The sequence below is a fragment of the Fukomys damarensis genome, unplaced genomic scaffold (genome assembly GCF_012274545.1).
Source record: "Fukomys damarensis isolate Sample0158 unplaced genomic scaffold, DMR_v1.0_HiC HiC_scaffold_19, whole genome shotgun sequence".
NCBI classification, from domain to species: Eukaryota; Metazoa; Chordata; class Mammalia; order Rodentia; family Bathyergidae; genus Fukomys; species Fukomys damarensis.
In genome coordinates, this window is record NW_022900931.1 from 61,197,324 (window position 1) to 61,223,113 (window position 25,790).

At 53.0% G+C, this 25,790-nt stretch overlaps 1 protein-coding gene across 1 annotated transcript; it reads left to right on the forward strand.

Annotated features, from left to right (window-relative positions):
• Nucleotides 1-1,435: 1,435 nt before the first annotated feature.
• Cd177 (CD177 molecule) lies at nt 1,436-21,922 on the forward strand. Its single transcript, XM_033765828.1, has 18 exons — nt 1,436-1,998; nt 2,082-2,222; nt 2,411-2,596; nt 3,540-3,662; nt 3,856-3,975; nt 5,094-5,234; nt 5,480-5,674; nt 6,278-6,394; nt 6,599-6,718; nt 9,743-9,883; nt 10,128-10,313; nt 11,257-11,324; nt 15,641-15,695; nt 15,887-16,006; nt 19,282-19,422; nt 20,059-20,244; nt 20,344-20,478; nt 21,475-21,922. Exons 1-18 carry the CDS (start codon nt 1,947-1,949, stop codon nt 21,723-21,725), a joined length of 2,478 nt encoding a protein of 825 aa, XP_033621719.1. The 5' UTR covers nt 1,436-1,946; the 3' UTR covers nt 21,726-21,922.
• Nucleotides 21,923-25,790: the final 3,868 nt, after the last annotated feature.

Genomic DNA, 25,790 nt, shown 5'->3' on the forward strand with positions numbered 1-25,790 from the left:
TAATATTAACCATCCTTATCATTTGTGGACAACCTGCCTTGGCTTACATGCAGATTTTAATCTTCACTACAACCCACGCAGTAACCATTGCACCTACTTTAGAGAAGAGACTCATGAACAGAGAAAGAAGGCCATCTGTGGCAATAACTCATTGCCCACAGTCAAAAGCCCAGAGCAGGGCCTGATAGGAGGGCTTTACAGACGGAGGAGAGTTAGACCTGTGGCTACACAGACCCATCTCAGCCTCTGCTGTGGTCTCACCAGATCTGCAAGATGCCCAAGAATGTGGCTTTAATAATGTGCCTTGCTCCTGCGTTGCCAGGCCCAGCCAGCCATGCTGTGCATATCTTCTGTCACTCTCACACATGACAGTCCTGCCACCTGCCTTTTGTTTTGTTTTTTGTTTTTTTTTTTTTTTGAGACAGGGTCTCACTATGTAGTTGAGACTGACCTGGAACTCACTATGTAGCCCAGGCTGGTCTCTAACTCACAGCAATCCTCCTGACTCAGCCTCCCGAATGCTGGGATTACAGGTGTGAGCCACCATGCCCAGCCCTTTTTTTTTTTTTTTTTGGTCCTTGCTGAAACTAAGCTTGAGCTAAACACGAGGCACATGAGCCTCCCTCTGTCGGGAAGGCTCTTCCTGTGTGTCTGTCCACAGCCACTTTTCAGTGTTCATTCTGTTCACAACCCCGACAGCACCTTCTCAGGAGGGTCTTCCTGATCCCCGCCAGCTCAGTCACTTACTGAATATCCTCTCTAGGGTATGCAGGTGAAATAGACACTGTGGGAGATAAGAAAAACAAGTCCCTACCTGGGTGACAGATATTAAATTTGTGAACACAAATAAGAGCGCAGTGCATACAGATGGCAGAAACAAATATGTAGATGCAAATTCCAAAGTTCACCTCTCTCTCTTCTGCTCTTGTTCTAGCCCCATCTCCTGCCTCTCTGAATGCTTTCATGTGTGTTTGCTTCTGGTGTCTGCAGTCACCGACGGAGAGCCCTTATTCTTTCCTGTCTCATAGCTGCCCAAGGTGATGGTTTGCCTAGGCTTGGAAAGTTGAATGACACACACGGAGGAATTTGGGGAACCGGTCGGTGAACGTCTGGAGCTTAAAATCAGACGTGTTGGGAGGATTTACACAACAAAATAAGTCAACACCTGTGGTATGGTTTTGTGACAAGCTATTTTTCTGGTAGACCATCTTTGCCATATCTTGGTGGCACAGAAGTTTTGCAATGCCAGAGAATATCCTAATTCTTCATCGATGTTGCCACTACCCACCCCCATGCCTACGCTGCACCTCCACTCCTTCCCAGGCAGAACTCCATGGGCTCTGTTGTGCTATGAGGAGACGGAAGAGAAAGCTTGAAAATCATGAAAAAAGGGAATCAAAGAGCAATACGTATGGGGGGGGGAGAGAAAGCAAGCAATGGAGAGCCTGAGGGGAGCGGAAACCAAGTCAGAGAGAACCCAAAGAAAAGCCACTCAGGATTGTGAAAGTCCCGAGAAGTTAGGCCACTTCCACTGGGGTTAGAGTTGGCTGGGGTGGGCTGATAAGAAGGAACTGTACTCCCAAGATACTCGGTGACAGGGCCGGGGAGAAGACCCACAGCTGGGCTGACGAGGAAAGAGGCCTAGAGGTCTGAAAGAGGAGGACCTCGGTGTTCAGATGCTCTATGTCTCACTGCGAGGGCTTCTACGGACCCGAATTCTGCTGTCTCAGGGAAGGGGGCTGGCGCCTGCACTCCTCAGTCTGAGAGAGGAGGGACGGTCCAGAAATCTAAGACTTTCAAACAGCACCCACTCAGAGGGCGGAGCCTGACTGTACCTGGAGGGGCAGCACACTCCCTTTCCCAGGCTGCCTTGCTGTTGTGAGGTATAAAAGGGTCGGATTTCCTGGTGAGACAGTCTCTAGGGGATCTCCAGCCACAACCTGGAAATGAGCCCTTCACCACTGCTGGCCGTCCTGGGGATCACCTTCTTGCTGCCCAGTGAGTGAAGAGCCCATGTGGGAGGAGTATTTGCCTAGTCTAAAAGGAAGGCTGCTGAGATGGGTTTGCTCTCCCTATTCCAGGTGTCCACACACTGAGCTGTCAGTGGGGCACAATAGAGGTGGTAAGGAACGTATCAGAGCTGCCGCTCCAGTGGACAACTTCGCAGACAGACTGTGAACTCAACGAAGGTTGCCAAGAAACACTGGTACTCGTAGAAAATGGTGAGAAGGGGTCCTCCTGGCCAAGAGCTGTCTCCCAGGAGCAGCACTTCTGCTGCCAGCAGCCATAGTGAGGGTTCCAGAGGAACGTCCACTCCTATCAAAATCTCACCCAGCTGACCATGCCAACCCACCCTCTAGAAGTCTAGAGCCTAGATTCCAACCCTGCCTGCCACCTTCTGTCCACGCAGGCCCCCAGGTGAAGTTGGTGCTGTCCAAGGGCTGCACGACACGAGAGGACCAAGAGGCCAAAGTCACCGAGCACAGGGCAGGACCTGGGCTCTCCATCACCTCCTACACCCGCGTGTGCCGCCACAGAGACTTCTGCAATGACCTGTCCTCCACAGTCCCACTCTGGACCTCACCTTCTGATGCAGGTACCGAGGGAGGCGGGAGTGATGGAGGAGGCCGGGCAGGGCTGTCCGGAGGGAAGGGCGCAAGGCTGAGGGGTCCACGTGAGCACACAGGGTGGGGGCTGTCTGCTCACAGGCACCCTACCGCTGAACAGCAGCGCGGCTGGCTCACTGGCTACACCCTTCCCTGGCTGCTCCCCTGCTCCTTCCTTCTCTGGACCCTTCCGGGCCCTCACTTTTCAGCTCCTCCTTACTCCTCCCCAGCCCCCACTGTGCTGCCCACATGCGCCTCAGTCACCCCCTGCCAGCTTCTTCCAACATTCCTGAGCACAAACGTGGTTGGTATCCTGATATGAAAGCAGCAGGTCAGCCTCTGACCGTGATCCTCGCGTGGGCGGGCTGCACAGTCCTTCTTCCCGTACCTCTGGGTTTGGTTCAGCGCTACCTCCGTGAGGGCTTTTCTATTTCCTCTTCTTGAAGAGCCGGCCTGTCATGTTCCTCTGTCCCAGCACGGTGTTGCATGAGAGTGGGGGCAATGTTGTGCTTTTCCCCTCTGCAGTATTTTCTGAACAGGGCGCCGCATCTATGCGAATGGTTCAGCAGAACTCCTGGGGGAAGCCAGTGGTTTCTTCCAGGACACCCTCTCCCTTCCCTGGCCAAGGCTGGGTGGGTCCAGCATGAGAAGACCCCTTCCCTCTTCTCCCTCGGGGTTTCCCAGCATCCTCCTGCACTCTGCCAGGTGCCCCTCAGGAGCGCACATTCCTTCTGGCCCCTGCGCACTCACTGCTCACACATCCCTAGTTCCCTGCAGCCAGGCCTGCATGCGAAGCACCACTGAGAACATGTAGGTGAGGGGGTGGAGACTGAGCAGACTGCGTTACCTGAACCAGAATAGCCAGGGGCAGGCAAGACACCTGCTGCTATCCAGAGCCCTCTCAGTGCCCCTCACTGTCTGTCCCCTCTCCAGTCCCAGGGAGCCTGCGGTGCGCCCTCTGCTTTTCTAACGGGGACTGCCCAGAAAATGCCCCCCAGCACATCTGCCCAGCAGGGTACACTCACTGCTACAAGGGAGTGCTCAAGCTCAGGGGAGGTAAGCCTGTACACTCGGGACCTACGGGGACAGAACGGGGACCACTGGGAACTGAGATGTGAGTCTCTGAAAAGCAAGTTTCCGTTGGGGGAGGACATGGGCCTCAGAGGAGGGTGGGGGTGGCCTTCGCTCTGAGAACTGGGTGGTCCAGGAGGTCAGCATCTCTGTCCATCTCCCTGTCCTTCCTTCTCAGGGGGCATTGCCACCAATCTGAGAGTCCAGGGCTGTATGCCCCAGCCAGGCTGCAACCTGCTCAATGGGACCCAGGTCATCGGGTCCCTGGATGTGAGTGAGAACTGCAGACCCAGGTCAGGTGAGTCCCACACGGGAAGACTGGGCTGTGGGCTGCGCTGCTGGGTTGGGGAAGACGGTGCTTAAAAGTGTGGAACCTGCAAGCTTGCGGACTCATCACATCAAAGCCAACAACCCTACGGATGGCGATGTTCACTCAGGCTAAGTGAGGGGCTTCCTGGATTGCAAGGCACTGTGCTTCATGACGTACGTGTGCAGGTGAAGGAGACAGGGAGAGCAAGTGTGGCCGGGGGGCCTACGGACAGGACAGGATCCCACTGGAAGCATTTTTAAGTGTTGCGGGACCAGCTGAATCGAAGTGGCCTGTCCTTGCGCTCAGGGGGGTGAGTGGGAAAGTCAGGGCTTTGTGGCTCTGAATGGGACCGTGCAGGTGTGACTGGAGAAGCGCTTCTTGTTGTAACAATGCTCAGGGTGACCGGCTGCCTCCACTTCTACTCCACGTATCCCTGAGCTTGGGTGGCCCTGGCTCTCCCACTTGCCTTTCCCTACCGTCCCCACCCCTTTCTCTCTACCGTCCTCTTTCCTCCCTACAGTCCTGGAGCAGCCTAGTAGCCCGGCTGCACAGGTGAGAGGAGAGGGGAGGAGAGGGAGAGACTTGCTGGGGCTTTAGCTTTGACCAAAGAGAAGCAGAGTCACACACACGTTCTGGGGGAGGAGTCCTCACTCAGCCACTTTCTGCAGCCAGACAGGCACACAGCAGACAGCTGCACGGTCACAGAGAACACTCGTAGGAAGGCTCGCAGGAGAAGTGGGGTCAGAGGTTGGAGAAGAGAAAGAAACTGGAGTCCTGGCTTCCCTGCTGAGAGCATGTTCTCCCCTCTCCCTGACCCAGTTTCCCCATCTGCCCACATCTCTGTAACCCTTAGAGCTTCACGGACAGAGCAGAGTGAGATCAGCAAACGTCCTCCTGTGGGGTCTCAGTCTGTCTCCCTCGTGAGAGCTGCCTGTCGCTCACAGCTAGGTCTCCAGCCTCCCGCAGCTACTGGCTGGCTAAGGGAAGTCAGCTTGTTGCTCCCTGTAAATGGGAACCTGACCTTCGAGTGGATTTCCCCAGAGGTTGGGCAGAGAAACCCGTTCAACTCTCCTGCATCCTGTGTTGCTCAACTCTTTGCACCCTAGGTATGGAGATTCTGGAATGCAAGAAGGGAAACATAGAAACCATCAGAGATGTTTCAGATCTTCCAGTACACTGGACAACTGGCTGGCAGGCCTGTGGGATCGGCGAGGGGTGCCAAGAAACGGTGGTTCTCATAGTGAACGGTGAGAAGGGCCACTGAAGTGCTGAGATCTGTACCTTCCCGCTCAGCCCAGCCCTAGATCCCAGCAGGACCGCTGGGATCCCTCCCCCAACAGCAGGGATAGCATCACCTCTATAGCAGCAGCTGCAGCCCTGTGGGGGCCCAGGTCCTGCCGCTCCTGATCTCACCCACCGCATGATCCCCACATTCTCTCTAGCACCCTAGAGCCCTGGACACCACCCAACCTGCCTCCGTGTCTCCACCCAGGGCCCCAAGCGAACGTGGTGATCAACAAGGGCTGCACTAAGGCACAGGACCAGGAGCCCCGAGTCACCTGGCACAGGGCTGGCCCCGGGCTGTCTGTGGTCTCCTACACCCGAGTGTGCCGCCATAGGGACTTCTGCAATGACCTGTCTACCACAGAGGCTTTCTGGACCCCACCTGCGTCCGAAGGTGCCAGAGGTAGGCAGGAATCCCACAGGGAGAGAGGGAATGGAGAATCAAGAGGACAGTAGGGCTGAGGGCTGACGCGAGCCCAGGGCTGGTTATTTACAGACACTGTGGCTGGTTATTTACAGACGCTGCAGTGCTGGGCTGTGATGTTCTCTTTCCCAGCCTGGTGTTATAGAGTTTGGGGCAATGTTTTGTGGCGTTATCCTCCGGAATAGTCTGTGAAGAGAACATCTTATCTACCTGGAGTATTCAGTAAACTTGTGGAGGAAGCCAGTGGTTTCCTTCAGGGCCCCCCGGGCCACCATGGCCAAGGCTGTGCCTGTGTTTAACCTCAAAAGGCCCCTGTTCCACTGCCTCCTTGTTTCCCAGCAGCCCTCTTGTGCCCGGCCCAGGCATCTCTCAGGAGCTCACGTTCCCTGTGGCTCCTTCTCTCTCACTAGTCACACATCCGCAATTCCTTGCAGCTGAACCAGCAAGAGTGAGCCCTGGGCGGGCATGTGTGAGGATGAGCGGGGGGCCTGTGGAGGCCGGTGATTTGGACCAGCACAGCCAGGTGAGGAGTAAGGATGTGGTTTTAATCAGAGCCTCACTCCGTCCCTTCTCTATTCCCAGGGAGCCAACAGTGCCCCATCTGCCTTTCTAATCATGACTGCCCAGAAAATGCCCCCCAGCAGATCTGCCCAGCAGGGTTCACTCACTGCTACAATGGAGTGGTCAGCCTCAGGGGCGGTAAGCCTGGACATTCGGGGTCTATGGGGATTAACGGGGAGCTCTGGCAACACAGATCTGAGTCTCTGTGGATTCAAGATAAGCTGAGGGAGGGCATGGGACTCAGAGGATGGCGGGGCTGGCCTCCTGGAGATGAGCTTCACCTTGAGAACTGGGTGGTCCTCGGGGTCAGCATCTCTGACTGTCCCTTTGTCCTTTTCTCAGGGGGCATCTTCACCCATCTGAGAGTGCAGGGCTGTATGCCCCAGCCAGGCTGCAACCTGTTTAATGGAACCCAGAAAATTGGGCCTATAGGTGTGAGTGAAAAGTGCAATTCAAAATCCGGTGAGTCCCACTGGGAAACCAAGGCAGAGGACTGCAGTGCAGCTTGGGGAAGTTGATGGTCACTACGGGACTTTGGAAAGTATCATACAAAGCCAGCACCTCTTAGTTGCGTAGATGTTTAGAAATCACTCAGGCACATGCAAAGTGAGGGCTTCCCTGGATCACAGAGTGCCAGCATGATGTGTCCAGATGAAGGACAGAGAGTAGAAATGTAGTTCAGGGGACAGATGTATAGGAAAGGATCCCACTGGTAGCATTTTATTATTTATTTACGGTACCAGGGACCAAACTTGGGACCTTGTGCTTGCGAGGCAGGTGCTAGAACCACTGAGCTAAATCCCCAGCCCCAAATGGTAGCATTTTAAATGATCCTACACCAACTAAATTAGAGTGGACTGTCTACTTTAAATAATCTCATTAGAGTGGACTGTCCAGGTCCGCTGGTTGGTGGGGAGCAAGGTTAAATGTGCAAAGTGACTTTGCCTGTGAGTTTGTGTAGCCCTCACCGCAGAGCCACCTGCTCGTTGTCATGGCCAGGATGATTGATTTCTGCCACTTCTAATTCTCTATTCCCCTGAGCTTGCAATAACCCTGGGTCTTCCGCTTTCCCCAGCTACTGTCATTCTCAGCGATCTCCACCCATAGTTCTAGAGCACCCCAGTGGCCTTGTGGTACAGGAGAGAAGATCAGAGATAAAATCAACGTGGCTTCGGGTTTGAAAGAGGGCAGTGTTACGTGGAACCTCCAGGGGAGGTTGAGCAGCCAGGCTGACACACACCCGACAGATGGACAGTGTCTTAGAGTGTTTTATTTAGAAGCGTTGCACGGCAAAGTGAAGTCTGGAGAGGAAATGAGGCGAGATAGGAATCCCGGCTTCCCTGGGAGCATTGTCTACTTCTCAATGACTCATTCTTATCTTTCTTTATCACTGTACCTCTAAAAGCTTCAAGGAGAGAGCAAGCATTCTGATTTGTGTTTCAATCTATCTCCCTGGTGAGTCTGAGAGTCCTGGGGACATGGGCTGGGTGTTACACTGGTGTTACACCAATATGGCAGGAGATTTGCTCCTTTGATCACAGGTGTGCAGGCCCTGGTGTGCAAGAGGGGAGCAGTAGAGACTGTAGGGAATTTATCAGTTTTTCCATGGCAGTGGACTCCATGGCATGTAGGTGATATACACCCAGCAGGAGATAAGAAACACATATCCCTGACTGTGTGGCAGATATTAAAATTTCAAGCACAAATAAAAATACAATGGCTGGGCGTGATGGCGCACGCCTGTAATCCCAGCACTCAGGAGGCTGAGTGAGGCAGGAGGATCGCTGTGAGTTTGAGACCAGCCTGGGCTACACAGTGAGGTCCAGGTCAGTCTCAACTACATAGTGAGACCCTGACTCAAAAAAAAAAAAAAAAGTATATAGATGTCAAAAACAAGTGCATAGCTATTCACTTCTCTGTCTCCTCTGCTATTGTGCCACCCTCCATCTCTTTCCTCTCCAGTTTCACACACATCTGCATGTAGCCTCTGCAGGCACTGACAGAGAGCCCTTACTCCTCCTTGTCTTGTAACTACCCACAGTGGTGGTTTGCTTGGGCTTGGGAAGTTGTTAAATATGGAGAAATTTTGGGAATGGGTTGACTTTTTGGTTGCATTATGTATTGGGAAGATTCACATAACAAAAATGAGTAAACATTTGTGGTCATATTCTTTTTTTTGAAAAGCTAGTTTTCTAGTATACCACCTTTCCAATCTCTTTGTGGCAAAGAAATCTTGCACTGTCAAGGAATATAACTCTTTATAGATGTTGGGCCTCCATTTCCTCCCCCTTCCTACTAGGGACCCCTGAAACATTACTGGAAACCTCTGCTGTAGGCTCCAGTCTCCTGCCCAGTGTACAACACAGCCTGAGGGAAAAAAAACTAAAAGACAGAACTAAGAAAGGCTTAAAGCAGGGATCCAGGACAGCCCATGCTAGTGCAACTGACAAAGGCACTGTCCAGTCAAGCTACTGATTTTTATTGGTAATCAATTGGGGTAAGGGTGAGCTACATGCAAGGGCACAACTACATGGAAAGACATGCAATTGTGTGGTTTCTATAAAATTTAATGTAAGTAAGCTTCAAAAAGGGTAGGACAAAGCATTCTCAAATTAGGAACAGAATAGACAAAATATATAGTTGTAATTAGAACATTGTCCTTCTAGTTAAGAAGGTTTTCGTTGTGGGAATAGAATTTGGGTGTAAGTTACTCTGACCTCTGCATGTAGGCTTTGGCTGGACTCTCTTCTACTAACAAGACAATTGTGGGATCAACTCTTTACAGCCTGCACTGCTTACAGCCTGCGCTGGGGGCATAATCAGTACTGCTGTCCCCTGCACCTACCTACGGTATAGCTCCACTCCCTCCCAGAAGGAACTCCACGGACTACATTGTATTGTAAGGAGTGAGAAAAGAAGGAAATCTCAAGAATCATGAAAAGGGGAATAAACAGAAAGGTGATACAGGATGGAAAGCTGGAGAGAAGTGGGAGGACAGTTGGAGGCAGGGACTAGGGCAGAATAACTGAGACAAGCCGCAGCAGACTGGACAGTGCACTCACAGGCAGTGGAGCAGTTAGGACCCTGGAGCTAGAGGGAGGCCAGGATGCTGTGACATGAGGAAACTGCACTCAGGCTACAATGAGACAGCGTGGGAAGGGGACACACAAAACTAGGGCACAAGAAGAAAAGAGGATGAGGGGTGTGAACGCTGGAATTGCGGGGCTCAGGATAACTTCGTTTCTAATTGTGGAGACATCTGGGAGCCTAGATTCTGGGTTTCAGGGAGGAGGGCCTGAGGGCCTGAACTCCTCAGTTGAGAGAAGACAAGTCACTGCTGTCTAAGCCTTTCAAGCTGCAGAATCTCAGAGAGTGAGGCTTAGACCTTAACTGGAGAGGACTTCTGCTCCTGTCCTGGGATGCCTTAGTATTGTGAGGCCTAACAAGGAAAGCTGCTCAAATGGACTTATTATCCCTGTCTAACAGGTGCACACAGAAGAGACTGTAATTGGGGTACATTACAGATCGTGAGGGATGCTTCAGAACTGCCGCTCAAATGGACGGCTGGGGAGATAACCTGTGACGTTGGTGATGGTTGCCAAGAAACAGTGATGCTCATAAAGAACGGTGAGGGGGACCCCCTTGCTAGGAGCTGTTCCACCCGATCATTCCCTCACGAAAGATCCCTACCACAGAGTCCAGAGGTTCCCACCACAGTACTCAGAACCGAATTCCTCCTTAAGCAGGTGCAAACCCCTGGGGGCCAGTACCCTCTGCGCCAGCATCTCACCCATCTTATCATGCCCAACTTTTCCCTCTAGATACCCACAACCCACATTCGATCCCTGCCTGCTATCCTCTGTCCACGCAGGCCCCCAAGTGAACTTGGTGCTCTCCAAGGGCTGCACGACACGAGAGGACCAAGAGGCCAAAGTCACCGAGCACAGGGCAGGACCTGGGCTCTCCATCACCTCCTACACCCGCGTGTGCCGCCACAGAGACTTCTGCAATGACCTGTCCTCCACAGTCCCACTCTGGACCTCACCTTCTGACGCAGGTACCTAGGGAGGCGGGAGTGATGGAGGAGGCCGGGCAGGGCTGTCCGGAGGGAAGGGCGCAAGGCTGAGGGGTCCACGTGAGCACACAGGGTGGGGGCTGTCTGCTCACAGGCACCCTACCGCTGAACAGCAGCGCGGCTGGCTCACTGGCTACACCCTTCCCTGGCTGCTCCCCTGCTCCTTCCTTCTCTGGACCCTTCCGGGCCCTCACTTTTCAGCTCCTCCTTACTCCTCCCCAGCCCCCACTGTGCTGCCCACATGCGCCTCAGTCACCCCCTGCCAGCTTCTTCCAACATTCCTGAGCACAAACGTGGTTGGTTTCCTGATATGAAAGCAGCAGGTCAGCCTCTGACCGTGATCCTCGCGTGGGCGGGCTGCACAGTCCTTCTTCCCGTACCTCTGGGTTTGGTTCAGCGCTACCTCCGTGAGGGCTTTTCTATTTCCTCTTCTTGAAGAGCCGGCCTGTCATGTTCCTCTGTCCCAGCACGGTGTTGCATGAGAGTGGGGGCAATGTTGTGCTTTTCCCCTCTGCAGTATTTTCTGAACAGGGCGCCGCATCTATGCGAATGGTTCAGCAGAACTCCTGGGGGAAGCCAGTGGTTTCTTCCAGGACACCCTCTCCCTTCCCTGGCCAAGGCTGGGTGGGTCCAGCATGAGAAGACCCCTTCCCTCTTCTCCCTCGGGGTTTCCCAGCATCCTCCTGCACTCTGCCAGGTGCCCCTCAGGAGCGCACATTCCTTCTGGCCCCTGCGCACTCACTGCTCACACATCCCTAGTTCCCTGCAGCCAGGCCTGCATGCGAAGCACCACTGAGAACATGTAGGTGAGGGGGTGGAGACTGAGCAGACTGCGTTACCTGAACCAGAATAGCCAGGGGCAGGCAAGACACCTGCTGCTATCCAGAGCCCTCTCAGTGCCCCTCACTGTCTGTCCCCTCTCCAGTCCCAGGGAGCCTGCGGTGCGCCCTCTGCTTTTCTAACGGGGACTGCCCAGAAAATGCCCCCCAGCACATCTGCCCAGCAGGGTACACTCACTGCTACAAGGGAGTGCTCAAGCTCAGGGGAGGTAAGCCTGCACACTCGGGGCCTAGGGGGACAGAACGGGGACCACTGGGAACTGAGATGTGAGTCTCTGAAAAGCAAGTTTCCGTTGGGGGAGGACATGGGCCTCAGAGGAGGGTGGGGGTGGCCTTCGCTCTGAGAACTGGGTGGTCCAGGAGGTCAGCATCTCTGTCCATCTCCCTGTCCTTCCTTCTCAGGGGGCATTGCCACCAATCTGAGAGTCCAGGGCTGTATGCCCCAGCCAGGCTGCAACCTGCTCAATGGGACCCAGGTCATCGGGTCCCTGGATGTGAGTGAGAACTGCAGACCCAGGTCAGGTGAGTCCCACACGGGAAGACTGGGCTGTGGGCTGCGCTGCTGGGTTGGGGAAGACGGTGCTTAAAAGTGTGGAACCTGCAAGCTTGCGGACTCATCACATCAAAGCCAACAACCCTACGGATGGCGATGTTCACTCAGGCTAAGTGAGGGGCTTCCTGGATTGCAAGGCACTGTGCTTCATGACGTACGTGTGCAGGTGAAGGAGACAGGGAGAGCAAGTGTGGCCGGGGGGCCTACGGACAGGACAGGATCCCACTGGAAGCATTTTTAAGTGTTGCGGGACCAGCTGAATCGAAGTGGCCTGTCCTTGCGCTCAGGGGGGTGAGTGGGAAAGTCAGGGCTTTGTGGCTCTGAATGGGACCGTGCAGGTGTGACTGGAGAAGCGCTTCTTGTTGTAACAATGCTCAGGGTGACCGGCTGCCTCCACTTCTACTCCACGTATCCCTGAGCTTGGGTGGCCCTGGCTCTCCCACTTGCCTTTCCCTACCGTCCCCACCCCTTTCTCTCTACCGTCCTCTTTCCTCCCTACAGTCCTGGAGCAGCCTAGTAGCCCGGCTGCACAGGTGAGAGGAGAGGGGAGGAGAGGGAGAGACTTGCTGGGGCTTTAGCTTTGACCAAAGAGAAGCAGAGTCACACACACGTTCTGGGGGAGGAGTCCTCACTCAGCCACTTTCTGCAGCCAGACAGGCACACAGCAGACAGCTGCACGGTCACAGAGAACACTCGTAGGAAGGCTCGCAGGAGAAGTGGGGTCAGAGGTTGGAGAAGAGAAAGAAACTGGAGTCCTGGCTTCCCTGCTGAGAGCATGTTCTCCCCTCTCCCTGACCCAGTTTCCCCATCTGCCCACATCTCTGTAACCCTTAGAGCTTCACGGACAGAGCAGAGTGAGATCAGCAAACGTCCTCCTGTGGGGTCTCAGTCTGTCTCCCTCGTGAGAGCTGCCTGTGGCTCACAGCTAGGTCTCCAGCCTCCCGCAGCTACTGGCTGGCTAAGGGAAGTCAGCTTGTTTCTCCCTGTGAATGATCTCGGGGCCTAGGGGGACAGAACGGGGACCACTGGGAACTGAGATGTGAGTCTCTGAAAAGCAAGTTTCCGTTGGGGGAGGACATGGGCCTCAGAGGAGGGTGGGGTTGGCCTTCGCTCTGAGAACCGGGTGGTCCAGGAGCTCAGCATCTCTGTCGGTCTCCCTGTCCTTCCTTCTCAGGGGGCATTGCCACCAATCTGAGAGTCCAGGGCTGTATGCCCCAGCCAGGCTGCAACCTGCTCAATGGGACCCAGGTCATCGGGTCCCTGGATGTGAGTGAGAACTGCAGACCCAGGTCAGGTGAGTCCCACACGGGAAGACTGGGCTGTGGGCTGCGCTGCTGGGTTGGGGAAGACGGTGCTTAAAAGTGTGGAACCTGCAAGCTTGCGGACTCATCACATCAAAGCCAACAACCCTACGGATGGCGATGTTCACTCAGGCTAAGTGAGGGGCTTCCTGGATTGCAAGGCACTGTGCTTCATGACGTACGTGTGCAGGTGAAGGAGACAGGGAGAGCAAGTGTGGCCGGGGGGCCTACGGACAGGACAGGATCCCACTGGAAGCATTTTTAAGTGTTGCGGGACCAGCTGAATCGAAGTGGCCTGTCCTTGCGCTCAGGGGGGTGAGTGGGAAAGTCAGGGCTTTGTGGCTCTGAATGGGACCCTGCAGATGTGACTGGAGAAGCACTTCTTGTTGTAACGATGCTCAGGGTGACCGGCTGCCTCCACTTCTACTCCACGTATCCCTGAGCTTGGGTGGCCCTGGCTCTCCCACTTGCCTTTCCCTACCGTCCCCACCCCTTTCTCTCTACCGTCCTCTTTCCTCCCTACAGTCCTGGAGCAGCCTAGTAGCCCGGCTGCACAGGAGAGAGGAGAGGGGAGGAGAGGGAGAGACTTGCTGGGGCTTTAGCTTTGACCAAAGAGAAGCAGAGTCACACACACGTTCTGGGGGAGGAGTCCTCACTCAGCCACTTTCTGCAGCCAGACAGGCACACAGCAGACAGCTGCACGGTCACAGAGAACACTCGTAGGAAGGCTCGCAGGAGAAGTGGGGTCAGAGGCTGGAGAAGAGAAAGAAACTGGAGTCCTGGCTTCCCTGCTGAGAGCATGTTCTCCCCTCTCCCTGACCCAGTTTCCCCATCTGCCCGCATCTCTGTAACCCTTAGAGCTTCAAGGACAGAGCAGAGTGAGATCAGCAAACGTCCTCCTGTGGGGTCTCAGTCTGTCTCCCTCGTGAGAGCTGCCTGTCGCTCACAGCTAGGTCTCCAGCCTCCCGCAGCTACTGGCTGGCTAAGGGAAGTCAGCTTGTTGCTCCCTGTAAATGGGAACCTGACCTTCGAGTGGATTTCCCCAGAGGTTGGGCAGAGAAACCCGTTCAACTCTCCTGCATCCTGTGTTGCTCAACTCTTTGCACCCTAGGTATGGAGATTCTGGAATGCAAGAAAGGAAACACAGAAACCACAACAGATGTTTCAGATCTTCCAGTACACTGGACAACTGGCTGGCAGGCCTGTGGGATTGGCGAGGGGTGCCAAGAAACTGTGGTTCTCATAGTGAACGGTGAGAAGGGCCACTGAAGTGCTGAGATCTGTACCTTCCCGCTCAGCCCAGCCCTAGATCCCAGCAGGACCGCTGGGATCCCTCCCCCAACAGCAGGGATAGCATCACCTCTATAGCAGCAGCTGCAGCCCTGTGGGGGCCCAGGTCCTGCCGCTCCTGATCTCACCCACCGCATGATCCCCACATTCTCTCTAGCACCCTAGAGCCCTGGACACCACCCAACCCGCCTCCGTGTCTCCACCCAGGGCCCCAAGCGAACGTGGTGATCAACAAGGGCTGCACTAAGGCACAGGACCAGGAGCCCCGAGTCACCTGGCACAGGGCTGGCCCCGGGCTGTCTGTGGTCTCCTACACCCGAGTGTGCCGCCATAGGGACTTCTGCAATGACCTGTCTACCACAGAGGCTTTCTGGACCCCACCTGCGTCCGAAGGTGCCAGAGGTAGGCAGGAATCCCGCAGGGAGAGAGGGAATGGAGAATCAAGAGGACAGTCGGGCTGAGGGCTGACGCGAGCCCAGGGCTGGTTATTTACAGACACTGTGGCTGAAAAGCAGCTCTGCTAGCTCAGGGCTAGCAGAGCCCTCCGACTGCTCCTCTGCAGCCTCCTTCCCCGGCTCCTCACTCTGCATCTCTTCCTGGGTCGCTCTCCCCTGCTCCGCCCCCTCCCGTCTATTCTCCCCACCGCTTTCCCGCACAGTGCTGGGGCTCCAAACTTGGCTGTGGGTACTGGGGCAGCAATTCAGCCGCTGGCCGCAATGGTGATGTGCTCTCTTTCCAGTCCTCCCTATACTGCTTGGTTCGGTTCAGTCCTATCTCACTGGGGCTGTTTCTGTACCCTCCGCTGCAGTGCTGGGCTGTGATGTTCTCTTTCCCAGCCTGGTGTTAGAGTTTGGGGCAATGTTTTGTGGTGTTATCCTCTGGAATAGTCTGTGAAGAGAACATCTTATCTACCTGGAGTATTTAGTAAACTTGTGGAGGAAGCCAGTGGTTTCCTCCAGGGGCCCCCGTGCCACCTTGGCCAAGGCTGTGCCTGTGTTTAACCTCAAAAGGGCCCTGTTCCACTGCCTCCTTGTTTCCCAGCAGCCCTCTTGTGCCCAGCCCAGGCATCTCTCAGGAGCTCACGTTCCCTGTGACTCCTTCTCTCTCACTAGTTACACATCCGCAATTCCTTGCAGCTGCAAGAGTGAGTCCCCGGAGGGCATTGTGAGGGTAGAGGTTGGTGTTTGGACCAGCACAGGTGTGTGGGGGCTAAAGAGAGCCTGGTCCATGTCCCTCACTCTATCTGGTCCCTCTCCAGTCCCAGGGTCCCTGCTGTGTCCGGCCTGCTTGTCTAGAAATGACTGCCCAGAAAATGCCCCACAGCACATCTGCCCAGCAGGGTACACTCACTGCTACAAGGGAGTGGTCAGGTTGGGAGGAGGTAAGCCTGGACATTCGGGTCTAATGGGGACGGAACTGGGACCACTGGGAACTGAGATGTGTCTCTGAAAAGCAAATTTCAGTTGGGGGAGGACATGGGCCTCAGAGGAGGGTGGGGTTGGCCTTCGCTCTGAAAACTGGGTGGTCCAGGAGGTCAGCATCTCTGTCGGTCTCCCTGTCCTTCCTTCTCAGGGGGCATCGCCACCAATCTGAGAGTCCAGGGCTGTATGCCCCAGCCAGGCTGCAACCTGCTCAATGGGACCCAGGTCATCGGGTCCCTGGATGTGAGTGAGAACTGTAGCCCTAGAGCAGGTGAGTGACAAATGGAAAACAAGGCGGTGGCCATAGGGAAGACAATGCTTGTCACTAGACACAAAAAGACTTCATCCCCAAGTCAACAGCCTCAAGTAGCGTAGATGTTAATTACTCAAGTGTGTGCAAAGTGTGGCTTTTGCTGGATCCACCTTACAGATGCAAAGTACCTGGATTGTCTCAATAAGGGCAGTTGCAGGGAAAAGAAAGTTGGGGTGGGAAAGGGAGGTGAGACAGAGGCCTCTTTTCCCTGTTCCTGCCCCAGTGTCCTCACCTGTGTGTCACGTTAGAGTGAGCAGAGTGAGTTCATCCAACAAATCTTGGGTTGAATTCCCTGGACAGATATGTTAAGGGAAATCGAGCTGGATCTCAGGGTCTCCCAGAATCCCTCAGACCAGTCAGACCTTGCCCTGCCTAAAAGTGTCCCTGGGCAGGGTTGGGAGAGACATGGCTTCGTGTGATGGGAGCTGTGACAGAGGAGAAGATAATGTGGCTCAGAAGAAGACAATAATGTTCTGGTGATGTTTATGACAACGAGGGTGTGTGGGAAATGAAGATTCGTCCAGAACCGTGGACCAGTGCAGGTGGAGCAAAGGCAGGCTGAGGGGTGGAGCGATGGCAGGCCGATGCGGGGACAGAGTCTGGAACATTTTGTTTGCTGTTGTTTCATGTTGGTTCTAAGGGTCTGGCCCTCATCTCTGAGGATGGGTAACAGTCATTACCTACAAGGCATTTTAGAAATACAGACGCACACACAAGACACAAGAAACATAACCAGCACAAGTCCGCATCGTACTATTCCTCATACGCATCACGCATCACACAGTGCACATCTGCCCCCCACATGTGCCCCTCATAAACTGAACATCTGCTACAGACCTTGTAAATTCCAAAAGGGGCGCTCAGTGCACAAAATACCGAACACATACTACATGCCGTATACACCACACACAAACAAAACACAGATACACAGAAGACCCACCCCGCCGAACACACATGACACATACCCCACATATCACAGGCTATATCATAACACACATACAACATGCATGCACCCCTCACATTCCACACCGGCTTCCACACAACGGTATACACAAACCACATACGTGTTGCGCAGAACACAGCTACTATGCTACAACTAAATGTTCTTAATATAGATCCATGATCTACTAGCTTTAAGCATTAAAGTTAAGAGCCTGGTATCTTTATCAGAGCGATAAAGCGGTATCTTTATCACTTGCTCTGCCAGTGAACCAGCTCTCAAGTCCTAGCATCAGTTGAGTGTTAGAAATCGCAACATCTCATGCAGACCCTTCTGCACACTATGCACATGTTACAAAGCTCATAACACTGGGATTTGTTCTAGACACAAGGAGGGGAGCGCATGCAGAGGTCCTGAGGCGGAAGGAAAGTCCTTGGCTGTGCTGACCCTCCACTCTCACCAGAACCCTGACTACTTCCTTAGGAGGCCAGTCTAGGTCTTGGCTTTTCCCAAATACAGGCTACAGTCACGCCCCAGGTGTATAATCTGAGCTCTTGCACCCGTTTTCCATACCCCATTCATTTGCCTGCGCAGTTTCGATCCCCCCCCCCGGAATGCCTCATTCTCCACTTGTTCCCTGACATTGTGTTGCACCTCCTAGCCCAAAGGATGGTCCAGACGGAGCTGTGACCAAGACAGATGAGAACGGATTGTGTGGATGATGAAGGAGGGGGAGGCCAGGACACACAGGGCCGCTTTAAGGACCAAGACTTTTATACTGAATGGTTTGGGAACCATGGGAACCTTCTGAGCAGGGGATTGGTTGACTGACTTTCCTTTAGAAAGGATCCCTGTGGCTATTGGTTAAGAAATAGGGTGAGGGACCAGAGAGGGGCTTAGAGGCAGCACATGTGACTCATCAGGGGGGCGAGGGAGAGCCCATGAGACCTCTGACCCGGGAGGAAGCAGTAGAAATGGCGGCTGATAGTCAGGTTCTGGAGACGTCTTGCAGCATAAGCCCAAAGGATTTCCTGAGAGATGAAACATGGGTGTGAGAGGAAGAATTGGTGGTAATGAATGTAATGTTTCAGTTTGAGCAACTGGAAGAAAAGAGTTGCTGTTGACCAAGATGTGGAAGAAGGGAGGCAGGAGTGAGGCAAGGAGAGCAAAGGCCCGGCTCTAAGAGAAGGGAAAGCAGAGACATAATTTTGTCATGTGTCGAAGTTAGAAATGAGAAGCCCTTTATCATGGGACTGCTGCAAAGTTTACATGAGTTTATGGCCACTGAGTCTGAGAGCCAAGAGTATTTGCATCCTGGGGCATGTCACTGTTCAAGCAGAAGCCAAAACTCAGTCTCAAACTCAACTCCAGTGGACCACTAGGACCAAGACAGATGAAGACGGTCACAGTGACTGAATTACAGCATCCATCCCAACCCTGAGCAAAAGGAGCCAGAACACCCAAGTTCCCAGGCAACTCTGTCATTTACTGTCTGTGTGACCCTGGGCAAGCTACTCAACAAGTCCTTTGCTTCTGTTTTGCTGGTTTGGGGATGCTGATGATAATGGTTCCACCTACTTCAGGGGATATCATGAGGAAATGAGACAATCCAGTCAAAGATGAAGATCAAAGGGCCTAATCCACTGACAGAAATTACTATAGCTGAGTATTAAGCAAGTACTTAGTATACACTAGACATTTGAGCAGTTTTTGTTTAGAACAACATTTGGTTTCCAGTTTAAAAGAAACCTATGAGCCGGGAGTGGTGGTGCACATCTGTAATCCCAGCCCTTGGGAGGCTGAGGCAGGAGGATCGCTGTGAGCTCGAGACCAGCCTGAGCCACACAGTGAGTTCCAGGTCAGTCTCAACTACATAGTGAGACCCTGTCTAAAAAAACCAAAAAAATAAACAAACAAACAAATAAATAAAATAAAAGAAACCTATGGTCTCAGCTACCAGTATTATACTGGGAAGAACACTGAAGCCTGCGTAGAGAGGTTTGGGATGGAGATAAGGATGAGCCAGTGTGGCTCTCAGACTCACAGGGAGAAGCTGACCTCCTCAAAGGACCATGGGAAGTGAACCCTGCATGTGTTCAGGCAGAAACAGAGTGAACAGGGTTGGCACTGAAGAGCTAAGACTTCTGAGTTCCTTCCAGATCTGGGGGACTCCACAGCCAGGGAACGTGGAGTGTGATTCACAACTTGGTCACCTTCCCCAGCCCAGGACCTGGAGGTACATATACGGTAGGTTCCCTGGCTCATGAAGACTCTGGTGATTTCCTCTCCCCAGCTATTCTGACCTGTAATCGAGGGGTCATGCTGCAGATGGCGAGAAGCTTGTCTCAAGAACCCAGGGAATGGACGACAAATGCGCAAGAGAACTGTAAACCTGGGGAGGTGTGTCAGGAGACGCTGCTGCTCATAGACGTAGGTGTGTGTGCTGAGAGGGGACAGCACACCCCACTGTGTCCAGTGCCTCTCCACGCTGAATTTCCCACCTGTTTCTCCTCATGCCTGGAGGTCTCAATCCAACTCCATGCTTCTCTGTCTCTTGGTTTCTCTTGACATAAACTGGGAGCAAAGCAATGCAATGACAGTACCTGCCCTGCTGGGCGGTTGTGAGGATAGACTCGGTCATCCTCACTCACTAAGGGCTGGCAACAGAGCTGGGACCGAGGAGCCTCGGTGATTTAGTCCATCTGCCAGCTTAGGAACCACAGAGCCTGTTGCGCTGCCTTACTGCAGCTTTACATGCTAGTGGGGAAACAGGAAGAAAAACCACGCAGAGAATAAACGAAGGGGATGCAGGAAAGAGCTCTGCAGAGGAACTGAGCAAGGAAAGTAAGAAAGGGACAGTGGTAAGGCAAGAGCTGCAATTTTGCAACAGGTGCTCAGGGAAGGCTCTGTGGCAAGGCAGCATTTGAAAGAGATCTAAGAAGCAGCAGGGCAGGGGGAGTACGCAGGATGCAAATCCTTCTCTCCAAAGCCCCAGCTGCCCTCAGAGCGTCCCAGCTTTCTTTCACTCTTTCCAGCCCAGCTTTCTTTTACTCTTTTATCCCAACCCCAGGACACAAAGCACTCCTCGCAGGGAGCAAAGGCTGCAGCAGTCCTCAGAGACAGGATGCTCCCACTGTCCTCGTTCACTCCGGGCCCCCTGGAGTGCTGGTCGCCTCCTATGCCTGGTTCTGCTCCTCCATCCTGTGCAACAGCGCCCAAAGCAGCAGCGTCCTGCTGGACTCGCTCCCCAGGCCAGGTATGGGATCCAGGGAGGAGGAATACAGTCACTCAGGGCTCAAGCTGAGTACCTGCAGCTGAGAGTAGAGCTGAGCACCCTGCCTTCTGTGTCTCCCAGCTGCTCCTGTCCCAGGAAGCCAACAGTGTCCTATCTGTGTGAATTTCGGTGGATCCTGCTCACAGGGTTCCAACTTCATTACCTGCCCTAATGGTATCAATCACTGTTATACAGGCAAAATTTATGTCCAAGGAGGTGAGTGGGTCCCAGGGACTAAGGGGATGGAACCCAGGACCGTAGCATGGGAAAGAAAAGGTCTTTCCACTAAGGAAAGGAGGCTGGTGTCTGGGCATCTGCATCCAAGGAAGGAGGGGCTGGGTTTAAACTCCTGGGCCTGGACTCGGGTCTGAGAGAGAATGGATAGGTGTTTGAACTCCTAGGTCTGAGGGAGGAGAGGCCAGAGGACTGGAATCCTGTACCTGGTGAAAGAAGTGTTGGGGTCTGGACCCATGGGTCTGAAAGTGGGGAGTTGGGAGCCTCAATTCCTGGGTCTGAGGGATGAGGGGCTACAGCCTGGACTCCTGGATATGGGCTAAGGCCTGGACCCATGGGTCTGAGGGACAAGGGGCTGGAGATCTTAATCCCTAGGTCTAAGGGAGGAAGGGTTGGGAACTGGACTCTTGTACCTGAGGGAAGACAAGGTGGGGAATGAACCTCTGCATCTGAGGGAAGAGACTGTAGCCTGGACCCTGGACACAGGGGTTTGAGGGAGGAGAGGCTGGTGACAGGAAGCACAGGGTGAGGTAGTTGGGGCCAGGACCTGAACACCTGGTTCTGAGGGAAGAGGGCCAAATTATGGATCTCCGGTGCATGGCCAGGACCTAGGTCCTTTGGTGTGAGTTAAGAGATGCTACCTTGAACTTCCAGGTCTGAAGGAGGAAGACTGGAATCTGGACTCCTGGGTCTGAGGAGGAGGGCTAGGGTCTAGACCCCTGCTCTGAAGGAAAGGGTTGGGGGCCTGGACCCCTGGGGCTGAGGTTGGCGAGTTCATGCTTGGACTCCTGGGTGAGAGGAAGAAGGGCCAGGAATCTAGAAGCTTGAGTCTGAGGGAGCAGGGCTGGGGGCCTGCGCTCCTGGCCTGAGAGAGTGAGAGCTGAGGCTTGGACTTCTGTGACTCAGGTAGGAGGACGAGGGGCTGGACTCCTGGGTCTGAGGACTTAGGTGTCCTCCATGACTGTCTTCGCCATCTAGGTGGACTGTCTGCCACATTAGGCGTTCAAGGCTGCATGCCTGAAAGTTCCAGATCCTTATTGAATGAAGTCCAGAAGATTGGGATCTTCTCTGTGGAGGAGGACTTTGAGGGAAAGATGAAAGAGCATCTTCTACTAAATAGAGGTGCCCCTGCCTGCTACATGGCTTGGGTAGTGGGCCTGGGGCTATCTGTAGCTCTTTGGTGTGGGGTTTTCTCCTCCCTGTTAAATCCATTTTTCCATGATCCTTAGCCCCACCTGACCACCTGAACCCTGTAACCTCATAGCCTCCTGGCCTGGGACACCAAGTTATTTTCCCATCCATGAATTATCATGTCTCCACACACCTACACACTCTTTCACCTGATAATAACATACAGGAGAGCCTGGGAGCAGCTGAACTTGTCCCTGTGGAAAAGGGGACATTCAAGTACTGGCCACGTGTGTCTGGTAATAAAGACTGTGTCCTTTCTCCTAATACTCAGATTTCTGTATAAGGGGAAGTCAGGACATGACACAGAAAAGGAGTTCAGAGAGAGAATCTCCAAGGTCTGCCCTTTGATGGTCTGGTTCACATCTTCATTCCAGCTTGGGTGGTAGCACAGCCTTCAAGGTGATGTAGCCAGAAGTATTTTGGCATCACCTTGGCATGGGAGATGAAGGTGCACTGTGACCACGAATGTCTTCCTTATTGGCCAGGCTCCCAGCACAAACCAAGGGCTCATCTCAGCTGAGTAACTGGAAGATGGGCTGGTCAGGGGGTAATGGATGTAAGGGGTAAGAGTAGTCAAGAACAAAAGGGTTAGCACAGTTTCCTAGGGCTGTTACTGTTGGGTCTTTGCTACAGTCCTAGGCCTGAAAAGGTGAAGAGAAGGAGTCACTGCTGGAATGAGAGTGCTTTAGAAATAATTACCATATAGAACCTCTGATCTCAGGCTGAAAAACACATCCAGCCTGTGACACCACAGGGAGGAAGCTGGGAACGAATATTTCAAGATCACTCAGTGTTTTCCTGTTGGGGCCCTGCCATTAGCTGCACCCCAGGTGGAAGACACAAAGCAGGACATCTCGCTGCTGTGGTCCCCATAGGTCAGCCAAACACAGCACAGAGAAGAGGAGTAACGGGAAAAGAGTGAACCTGCAGAAGGAACCAGAAATTGTCAGCTACAGTTCACCCTTTCCTCCTCAGCACCCACCTTTTTCCTCTGTCCACAGAAGTCAGAGTCCTTAGTGCAGAAGCCATATACATCCAGTGAGTTATCACACAAGTATCCTAAGTGGGGTGACAGTGACAATAAAGCCATGCTCATAAGGTGATGGGTCACCAGTCATCACCGTGAGTGGAAGACGAGGAGAAAACCTAGAACAGCTGTGAAGTCCTGGCTGTGTACGTGGCTGCAGTCAGAGCTGCCTTCTTCTAATACGCATCAGTACTACCTTGCCACCTGCCAGGATGTTGATACACGAACCAAATCTTCATTCATATGGGGAGTGGGCAATGGATGATCTTGCCTCTATTGATTTGTCATACTTTTCCAGTGAATGAGGAAAAAATTCCCAAGGGTCTGCCTGTCTTCCAAACAGTCTCCCTGACACATGAACCCAACCTCCTCCTGTTAATCAGGTTCACTCACTGATCAGTACGGCAGCCCTCGTTTTGGTTGGTTGTTTCAGCGGATGAGGTGACCAAAATAGCTTGAGGACACATGTATTTTCTATCAGTAAGAACTCGGAGAGGCTTCTTCATCCAAACAACCACAGGGCCACAGACAGGTATGGTGGTGCACGCCTGTAATCCCAGCACTCAGGAGGCTGAGGCAGAGAGATCGTGGTGAGTTGAAGGCCAGCATGGGCTACATAGTGAGTTCAAGGCCAATATGCGTTACAAAGTGAGAACCTGTCTCAAAAAACAAACAACAAAAACAAGCACAGGGTCACCGGGAATATAAGCAAACATCTTTCTATAGGTTGCCAGGTGCAACAGTAGGAGGGACACACTCTTATCCTTCTCGTATGTCCTAGACCCATGCATTTGGCCACGGAGGAAGTGGGACAACAGTTTCATGATTAGTTTACTGTGTACAGCAAGCTGTCCAATTTCTAGCTATGATGTCTCATCTGGTGGCCTCATGAGCCACTCAGGCCATCCCACATTCTGATAAGCCATGCATCACTCAAGTGGGGTGAGTGGGAAAGTCCCATGGGTACCACTTTATGTCACATCCTTTGGCTTTGAATACATCCCCTAGCTGGAAGCAATACTGATGTGACACTGTAGCAACAGAAAGGTCACTCTCGAAGCTCTCGGATGGTGGTGGTGTCCGCAGAACTACTAAATAGAGGGTGAGGAGCGCAAACTGGAACACACCCATGCTAGGAGCTAAAGCCTACTCCTCTCCATGATGACACTGTTCTGATAGCGACCCGCTTCCTGACACCAGACAGCCCTGTACAGGGAGGTCATTTAAAAAGGTCTTAGCATTGGCTTCTGCCTGTCCCTGTTTGGCACCGAGTACAGCCAACAGCCAAGTTCTTGGGAGAGAGTGAAGCCAGGTTGTTTTGTAGCCATACAAGGCACCATCTCCATGGCCGTTTTTCACCTGGACCCACTGTGCAAGTTCTGACGGGGAAGAAGTGTCCTGAACTTCCGTTCCACACTAGACCCCCTGTTCCATGTACGTGTTCTGGTGGGCACCTGTGTGTGGCATGGGTAGTTCACACCCTCGCCCATTCGGGAGAACCTTCTGCATACTCCCCTCTCCGCATTTTATATTCTTATCCTTTACAAGTCCCTGGCAAGAGCACCCACGATGGGTCCATGCAGAACTGGGCCTGTGGCAGTGCCTCTGTCCACACAAGGCACACCCCAAAGTTCTCCCCGCTTGGAGGAATTCCCAATATCCTTTCAGGGCCACCCGTCAATGGGAGCTGATGCAGCGTCCATGCACGACTGCACGGTGTCAGCTCACCGTGATGATTTATGCATCAACCTGGTCTACACTTTCCATCCTCTGTACAGGGGATACAGAGGACTCCCACAAGCCTATCGATGCAGGGGAAGAAGAGGAAAGAGTAGGGGCCAGTGCAAGTCTAGGCCACCCACCGGACACTCATCCATGCCCTCCAACTGGCCTGAGTCTGACCTCATGACACTTTTCCCATGGATGATAGATGCTGCTGTTCATGCCCAATGCCATAGCTTGGTAGCCCGGACAGCACCTGGGACGTGGCGATTAGTTCAGGTCACGGTGCCCTTAGTGTCTATGGTCAAGTGTTCAGAGTCCAGTGGGTCTAGCAATAGCCAGGAGCTTCTTTTCAAATTGAGGATAGTTATCTGCAGATGGAGACATCCATTTGATCCAAAACCCTGAGGGCTTGCATTGTAATTATTTTACTTTTTTCTAATGTCACAGAAACTTTCAATAACATTAGGTTTGTTGGGCACATGGCCTGAGCCTCAGGACAGTTGGGTTTCCAATCTGGACTTCCTACAATCAGAACTACCAGTCTTTTCAGTTTCCTGACAAATGTGGATAAGCTTGTCAAAATGTACTATATTCTATCACCCAAAGAAGACCTATGTCTTTCCTCATGGCTCCGATGCAAGGTGCAGAAAATTGTGTCTTGGCTTAGAAGCAATACTCAGACATGTCCCAAACTGTAGGACCCAACAGAATAGGAAGTCGGATGTTTGCACTGTTTCTCTCCCACCTGCCGACAAACAATTTCTCAGTCCTCAGGCGTGCTTTCTACTTTTTGTCTTTTATGTCCACTGAAATGGACATAATGTCATGAATGAAGCAGACCAGCATGATACCCTGTAGAAAAGCAGGTAATCAAAGTCCCTTTGAACTCGAGAAAGAGCAAGACAGCTGACAAAGCCACGAGGCCACAGAGCCAAGGTGAACTCTTGTATCTGGAAGATGAATGGTAATGTTTCTAATTATCTCTGCCAATAAAGACAGAAAAAGTTCAGTGTTAGATCGATAGATTTACATCCAGAGTCTCCAAGAACCCAGAGCCAGATCCACAGTTGCCATTGTTATCGCCACTTTCATTCTCCATAACCCCTGCCCTTTCCCCAATCCTTTCAAAGTGGATCAAGCAGGCACGACATAGAAATATGGCAGCCGTCTAGAGGCCCGAGTCTCTCAGATGATGTTGGTGCTAATCTCAGGAATTCTCCCAAAGGTTCGTTATCGCATCTAATTCACTCTCTTGTTCAGGGGTGTGATGGTGCCAGAATTACCGTTCTGCCTTGCTACTACAATGGCTCCCACTCCATGGATGGGGGAAGCTCTGTGGGGATTTCCTGTT